This window comes from Volvox carteri (assembly GCF_000143455.1).
Source record: "Volvox carteri f. nagariensis unplaced genomic scaffold VOLCAscaffold_32, whole genome shotgun sequence".
Lineage (NCBI taxonomy): Eukaryota > Viridiplantae > Chlorophyta > Chlorophyceae > Chlamydomonadales > Volvocaceae > Volvox > Volvox carteri.
The window spans coordinates 1,125,611-1,133,796 of NW_003307575.1; the positions used below are offsets into that span (position 1 = coordinate 1,125,611).

An 8,186-nucleotide genomic window follows, 5' to 3' on the forward strand; every position below is an offset into this window, starting at 1 on the left:
TGCGGCGGCGTGCGGCGGCGGCGGCTAATAATGCTGTACTGATGTCTCGTTGTCGTTGTTGCTATTGTTGTTGTTGCCATTTTGATCGCCGCTCAGGAGTTTAGCAACATCATCATTGCGGCTGCGCGCCTCAAGTACTCGAGCGACCCGCTGTTCATCAACCACCTGCTGACCCACATGGTTCGGCACCCGGGGCCCTTCAAGCCGCAAGTGGGTCGTGGGGGGATGGGGGGGGGAGTAGGGGGTGGGGAGTGGGGGGGGGAGTGGGGGGGGGAGTGGGGGGGGGTAATGGTAATGGTGACGGGAGGAAAGGGCCCGTTGGGGGATGGTGATAGAAGCCTGATAAATAACGCATTAGTACGGCATTCCACCGTACGGCATCCACCGCTGGTGTCCAGGGCGGGGAAAGCATGAAGCACCATGGGCATGATTGATGTGTGTTGTCGACTGCGCAGCATCAGTTTAAAATATTGTTAGGACCCGTTGGATCCCGGTTCGCAGTTCCCCTTCTTAAGAGGATTCATTACTCAACCTGAACCAGAAAAATTCATTAAGTCTCAAATTAAAAGCGAAGTAGTAGGAAAAAGAATAAATACTGAAAAAAGGTTTAGTTCCCTTCCTTCATTATTGTTGCTTGCGGGGTTGTTTACTTCTGCTTCAACTCCCCGCACCGAAATAAGCCAGATCTGGAATATAGGCGTACGTATACATAAAATCTATATACGTAATGATATGTCATGGTTGGATAGATGGATGTTGCAATGTTGGTGCTTTTGCTGTCCACACACTTTCACGCCAACACCAACCCACAGGCCATCTCCAATACGATTTATGGCCTGGGCGAGCTGTACGGCAGTAGTGAACAGGCTTGCAGTACAGCGGCAATGGAGGCCGATCCCGATGATGATGACGATGACGACAGCGGCGGCGGCGGCGGCAGCCGCGGTGCTGGTTCCGAGAAGGTGCTGCTGGCGGAAGGGGCTGCACAGGGGCTGCAAAGCTTCAGCAACAGCAACAGCGGCGGCGGCGGCGGCGACGGCCAAACGTCTGCCGAAGGGCCGCCGCCGCCATCTTCTTCCTCGCCATCGTCCACGACTTTGACAGGGTTGCCTGTGGCCCTGGCGGGCCATGTACGTGACCTTCTGGCGTTGGCTCTGAATCTCGGCTTGCACTTCTTCAGCCCCCAGGCAAGCCACCGATGTGGGGCCCCGCAACTTTCAGGGCGGTGAAGGAGAGGAGGTTTGGGAGGGGCGCGTCAGCCCCCGGTGGATGTGTTATTATGGCATTGCGGATGACTCTAAATAATGCTAAATATGCTAAATAATAATGCTAAATAATAATGCTAAATAATAATGCTAAATAGTAATGCTAAATAGTAATGCTAAATAATAATGCTAAATAATAATGCTAAATAATAATGCTAAATAATAATCCTAAATAATAATCCTAAATAATAATCCTAAATAATAATCCTAAATAATAATCCTAAATAATAATCCTAAATAATAATCCTAAATAATAATCCTAAATAATGCTAAATAATGCTAAATAATGCTAAATAATGCTAAATGATGCTAAATGATGCTGAATGTGCTAAATATAGCTAAATAATAATGCTAAATAATGCTATAGTCACGGTGATGGTGCTTCTGTCTCCTAGTATGATTAACCGCGTTGTAATCGTGCCGGTGCTGGTGGTGGTGGTGGTGTGTGATCTTACAGGAGTTGTCCAACACGATTTACGGTCTAGCGCGGTTGGGATTGCGCATACCGGTCCATCACGACATTGTCGTCATCCCGGACGGCGCCGCTGCCGGCGCCATCACCACTGCCGCCGCCGCGGCGCTAGACGCTTCGGGAACGCGAGCGGCCGCGGCAGCGGAAGCAGGGCCGCCGCCGCCGCCGCCGCCGCCGCCGCCACCACCTCAGCAGCGCACACAGACTGAGACGCAGCGGGCGGATCACCCCCAACGCGGCCGCGGCGAGCCGGATTTCCCCGAGGACCCTGACGAGGCGGCCCGGGTGTTCATCATTCGAACGCAGGAGCACGTGAAGTCTCGTTTCCTGGTGCGTTCCTTCCGTACTGTGCTGTGTTTGAGGAGGGAGGGAGGAGGGGTGAAGAGGAGGGGTGAAGAGGAGGGGTGAAGAGGAGGGGTGAGGGAGGAGGGGTGAAGAGGAGGGGTGAAGAGGAGGGGTGAAGAGGAGGGGTGAAGAGGAGGGGTGAGGAGGAGGGGGGCCTGTAATAACGCAAGAGTGCAAGAGAGGGGCGACAGACGGGTTGAGTAGGTTGGGGTGAGGTCTAGGCGGCATGACCATCGTACAGCGGCCTTGCTGCACCTGCTCAAAGCCACGTGCACATGAGCAACACAAATGGTATGCAATGCCAGTGCAGGGCTCTAGACCCTAATTGTTTTCTAATTTGGTCCATGGGACAGGATAAAACCCACGGGACAGGATTTAAACCACCACCACCACCACCACCACGGACCACCACGGGATTCGAACCTTAGATCTTCCGCTCGTCCGCCTCAAAGACCCTTTAATGGTTTTCTCAAACACCCTCCTCCCTCCCTCCCTCCCTCCCTTTCTTTTGCTGCGTGTTTCGTTCCTTTCCGCCACCTCCATCCCGCCTCCGCCTCCGCCTCGATCGCCACGTCTGTCACCACTCCACCTCCATCACCGCTATATGTCCTCTTCCCCTGTCCGCGGCCTCCCCTACCTCCCCTACCTCCCTGCAGCTCCCGCGGCAGCAGCAGTTTCCGCTGCCCTTCGACCCGCAGTCCATGTGCAACATTACTTGGGCCCTATCGCTTATTGGCCAAGCTGACCAATCAGTCTTCACGGCGGCCGTACATGCTGCATTGTACGGCGGCTGCATGGACAACGCCAATCCGCAGGTGGGTTGTTTGACCGGAGTATTATACGGGCGTTATACGGGCATGGGCGCCATTGTTGTTATTGTTGTTGTTGATGGGGTGTTACACTGTGGGCGGCTCGCCCGAAAAAGGACGAGCACCGGGGGCCCTGACCGGGCCGAAACACAGCGCAGGGATGGGCGCGCGGCTCTACGTCCGTCTGTTCCTCCGCGCGCGCCTCGATCCCTCACTCACGCCAACCGGGACGCTCTCCCAGCCCCTGGCTAGGCAACACAGCGGCGCAGAAGACTGCAAACCGATCTATGCAAGAACCGCACGAAAGGCGCCACTTCGCCTGGCCTGCCTATTCACGCGCTCTCGTCTCTCTTGACCGCCAAAACAAGAACAAAAAGAAAACACCACCGGGGGCAGGGGCTCTACTCAGGGGGCTCCTCTACACGCTCAACAAAAACCAGGGCCCCACGCAGCCAGCAAGGCAAGAGATACACGGAGGACCACGGGCCTGAGACGACACACCACAAAAGCTGAGATACGGATGCACAGAGAAGACCAACACAAAGCGAGTACTCGCACACTGGTCCTCGAAGGCCAGCTGTTCAACTACCACGAGCAACGAACAACGAACACTTCCCGAGGGTGGCCACCACTACCTCGCCGGTCCACTCACAAACGTGTTGTTATTGTTATTGTTATTGTTATTGTTATTGTTACAGGGTGGTTAAGCTTCACCAGTGGCCTCCTTCCCTGGGCAGTCCCTGCTCTCCCCTGCTAGAGGGGCACCCTAATCCATTCACCCCATCCGACTTCAGAATGTATTCGTTGGGTTCGGCAACTCACCACCAGCATCCAACTAAATCTAGCGGATCAACGGCGCCTCAACTTAGTTCCTGGTCAGCTCGCAAGTGTTGTTGTTACAGAGTGGGAGGCTACTGGGTCAATTTGCATACACATTTGGATTATCAGTAAAGCACCATCCACCATTACCACACTGCACTACGCCATACCCGAAGTCACCATACCCGAAGTCACCATACCCGAAGTCACCATACCCGAGCTGCAAGTCCCAGGTGTGCGAATCTCGGTCCACCAACTCTTAGCTCAACTCCACATCCCAGCAGCTAGCCACAATCTCTCGCTCCTCCCGACGATGTCCTAGGACACAGAACCTTTTGGACCGCAAATCGCGGTTGTGCCTCCAGTGTGAACACACCACCAATTGTGAAATAGCGACACAGGGGTGAAAAGTGCGGTGAGGTGATATTGAATATTGCGCACTTAGCCATTCATTCATCCATCCCACCAACCGCCGCTTGACACCGTTTTCTTACCGTTAGCAGTTATTAAACAGTGATCATTGACAGTTCCGGTTAGCTGGCCCGCGTCGAAATAGGAGACCACCACATTTTTAACCCTATCTCCACTCTTGTCTCTCTTTGATTGAATTGATCCTGAATCACGCATACTGACATGATGAGGAAGGGTCCTGAGCGACGAATCGGCCGCACAGCGGTCCCCCCCCCCCCGGGGTTGATCCTCTTGCCGTTCCTTGTTGAGACCACTCAAGCCATGTCGCCATGTGGCGACCTCCAAAAATAACCAGCGCGCTGCGTGATGGATCATCAAGACTCGCTCCTGACCAGATGGCATTTTGATTTAGTAGGAGTGAACGATTGGAGCGCATATAAATATGATATAGGTTAGGGTTTGGCACTACTGGTAAGGCGCGACCATTGCCCCCGGGAGATCCCGGGATCGATACCCATTAGGGTCAAAAGTCCTTCCGATGGTGGAAGGCATTGCGCCCCTAGTTGATGGACGGTGGTGACCTGGGATAAAGTTAACCTGCGAGCCGACCAGGAATGGAGTTGGGCCGCTGTCGACCCGGCAGATTCCGTTGGATGCTGGTGGTGGGTGCGGAATCTGAGCGATCCACTGAGAAGTTGACTAGGGTGACTGGATGAGGGTGTCCCGAAATACCGGGGAAGGCAGGGTTTCGCAGGGTAGCTGCCACGGGCGAAGATACACCCCCCTGTTAGAGAGAAAAAAATATGATGTTTAATTATAAAATACGGAGTTCATAATGTAGTGTAGCGTGCTTCACTTTGCCTCACGAAAACGCTACGCATGAAGAATGACACGGAATGCCCGGAATGGTGTACAACTTAGACGACGTTGAATATGTTTTGATGAGGTGGTGGTGTGGTGTGATTTCAACTTCAAAACGGCAAATCCCCGCACGCCGCAGGACTGCGCGATCTTTTTGTCGACCCTGGCAAGTCGGACGCACCGGCCGCCGCGGGAGCTTGTACGGCTGCTGTACGGCGGCATGTGCCGTCGGGTCTGGCGTACGGAAGACCTCCGAGCTTGGCCCATCCTGCTATATTCGATGGCAATGTTGGACATGTACGATGAGGATGCCGTGTCATGGATTGCCGGCCCCGTCGATCTCCACCGAGTCGCCGCCATGGAGTCCGAAGACCTGGCCACCTGCTTATTCTCCTTGTCGGTGATGCCTGAGGGCGCGATAGCTCGCCACTCCGCACTGGTTTCAACGCTGGTGGAGGCCGTGAACCGTCTGGAAGCTGAAGATTTCGGCGAGATGTAAGTGTTCTTTTCGCTTGCTTGCTTGCTAACTTTCTGGGCGCCTCCGGTTCCTTCCCCTCCTATCTATCCTCCTTTTCAAGGATGATGATCTAGTTCTTCCCTGAAGTTGTGGTACGAAGTTTGGTTTTGTCCGGAACGTAAGTATCTCCCTGTTTTTCCAGGGCATCAATATCTACGGGTGGTTCTACACGCTTTTAGAACGAGAAGCGCTTCTTTTTTTTAACCCGTCCGGTTTTCCGTCGCCCTTGTTTTGGGTTGAGAGGGAAAGTGGAAGAAGAACCCGTGCGGCTGCTGCTGTGCTGTTGATTCGTTTTCTGCAACTGCGAGACGGCGCTGGCACGGAATGCCCGCTCTTGTTGTTGTTATTATTGCTACAGGGTGGTTAAGCTTCACCAGTGGCCTCCTTCCCGAGGCAATTCCCTGCTTTCCCCTGCTAGAGGGATACCCTAGTCCGTTCACCCCATCCGACTTCCAAATGTATTCGTTGGGTTCGGCAACTCACCACCAGCATCCAACAAATCTAGCGGATCATCGGCGCCGCAACTTAGTTCCTGGTTAGCTCGCAAGTTGATATTATCACGTCCTACATCGTCCATAAGATGGGAGCCCACCTCCCATTTCATCACTCCTCAAACACCCGAGGGGTCGGCAGGCGGATTTGAACCCGGGTCGGCCGGGAGCAGAAGCCAGGCCTTAACCTCTGCCAGCCTTTGTTGTTTGCATGTCCCGCATTCACCTCCCACTATCAAATGGTATTATCATAGGACACCACCAGCACTGGCAGTGGCTGTCCCTTTGCGCAGTCGACAACCTGGCAGCCCCGCCCACCTTCCTGACAAAATCGCCTTCCTGACACTCTTGCCAGTCCTAACGGTGCGCCTTTCAAAGCAATTAAAAACGCAAAATCAGACGATATTGGTTAATATTGGTTAACCGGTGCCGCTCGCCGGCCTCGCCGTCTCCCCTTCTCTCCTATTGTGTTGGTGCAATTGCAGTGGACGCGTGCAGCTTTGGCAGTTCCACGTGGAGTGCCAAGCAGCTGCTAACGACCAACCGTCAACCTCCAGTGGCGGCCCGGCCGCAGGCGCCGCAACTCGGCCATCAAACCCGAAAAGGCAGCAGGCCACCAGCAGCAGCAGCAGCAGCAGGCGTAAGTCGACAGCGGCGGCGGGGCTCGCACAAACTGCTTCCACGGCTGCCGATAGCTCGACCCAAGATACGAGTCAGACTCGAACCCCCCGAAGCGGGGTTGTGTTGCCGCAGTTGAAGCCTGCGCTTGCAGCAGCTGGCCGCTGCGCCCTGCTGGAGAAGAACTCGCATATCTCCGCGAAGAAATCGAGCACCCTCCAGCTTTCCGTGTTCTTGCTCTTACGCAGCATGATGAATCAGGGCCAGACTCAGCAGCAGCAGCAGCAGCAGCAGCAACAACAACAACAGGAAACACAGCAACATGCATCTGAGGAGGAAGAGCAGCCGCACCTGGGGCAACAACAGCAGCAGAAGCAGCAGAAGCAGGATGGCAGGTGGCAAGGCCAGGAGCAAGGCAAGACAGTCCGCCGTAAGGTGCGAAACGCGCTGTCGAGTGCTGGTACAACAATCGCCAGTGGCGGCAGCAGCGCCGCGGCGGCGGCGGCGGCTTCCGTGGATGCATCAAGAGAGGATTCGGATGATGACGTGACGACGGCGGCGTGTACGGCGGCGGCGCGGCGGCGAGGTGAGCGGGCATCCCGGTCCCTGCCGTCGACGGCGGCCTGTAACGTCGAAGATGGCGATCCTGCCGTCCGCGGTGTTGCCGCCGATGATGACGTTGTTGTTCGCATCTTGCGTGTTGAGCCCGAGTGGTTGGTGGAGGAGCTGGGTCTGCGTGTCGACTTGTGTGTGTGGCTGAGTGACGGGCGGCAGGTGGTGGTTGAGGTAGACGGGCCCAGCCACTACTTCGCCAACCAGCCGTGCACCCGACGGCCCAAGACCGCGCTGAGGGATCGGCAGCTGGGCAGGGTGTTCGGACCGGACAACGTCAAGTGCGTGCCGTACTGGGAGTGGGAGGTGCCGGGGCCTTCAGAGTCCAAGAGGGCTTACCTGAGGCAGCTCCTAGACCTTCGGCCAATCTAGTTCCATGGATTCTTCCCGGCATTGACTCCTTACCTATAGCAATAAAAGGGTTTAGACATCAAGCCGTCACCTATAAAGGGAAGGCACTGCCACAGTGTTTGGCTCGCAGGCGAAGCTTTAGGCAAGAGCAGGATACAGGATACGCCTGGGCTCAGCTGTTAGTAGGGGTGGATACGTGAGATAACCTGACCTGGTTTGAGCTGATGCGTGAGTAATAAGCCATGTGTCCGCTGCTTGTACGTGTTTGGGCGGTTAAGGGCATGGAAGACAACGGAAACAGCTAGTCGCTGCATCTGCTGTTACGGGAGGAACGCCTATGTCTAAAATGGTGGGCTCGATTCAGCGTTGAAGGAGTGTAACCTCCCATGTTTATGGGCACCTGTTCTCCGCGACGTGATATGAAGTGAGAACCCTCAATTGAACGGGATTTGGTTCGATGGACTCCGCGCCCCGGAAACCTGCGACAGCGTCATGTTCTCCTGACCTGCACCATGAGGAGCTCGTGGCCTGCATCTTGTCGCGGCCACTGTAGCCAACAAAGTTGCTGCCGTCTTCGGCAATCGAGTGAAACCTTGCCGGCCTGTAATCCGGTTA

General features: G+C 55.1%; 1 protein-coding gene across 1 annotated transcript in view; it reads left to right on the forward strand.

Moving 5' to 3' along the window:
• Nucleotides 1–7,592, forward strand: part of VOLCADRAFT_93609 (uncharacterized protein) — a gene marked incomplete at both ends in the record, with an annotated part of 12,453 nt that extends 4,861 nt beyond the window's left edge. The window contains 6 exons of the mRNA XM_002952777.1: nt 97–210; nt 813–1,130; nt 1,723–2,067; nt 2,739–2,897; nt 5,122–5,477; nt 6,476–7,592. Coding sequence (XP_002952823.1) covers nt 97–210; nt 813–1,130; nt 1,723–2,067; nt 2,739–2,897; nt 5,122–5,477; nt 6,476–7,592 — 2,409 coding nt within the window. The remainder of the gene's footprint in view (nt 1–96; nt 211–812; nt 1,131–1,722; nt 2,068–2,738; nt 2,898–5,121; nt 5,478–6,475) is intronic.
• Nucleotides 7,593–8,186: the final 594 nt, after the last annotated feature.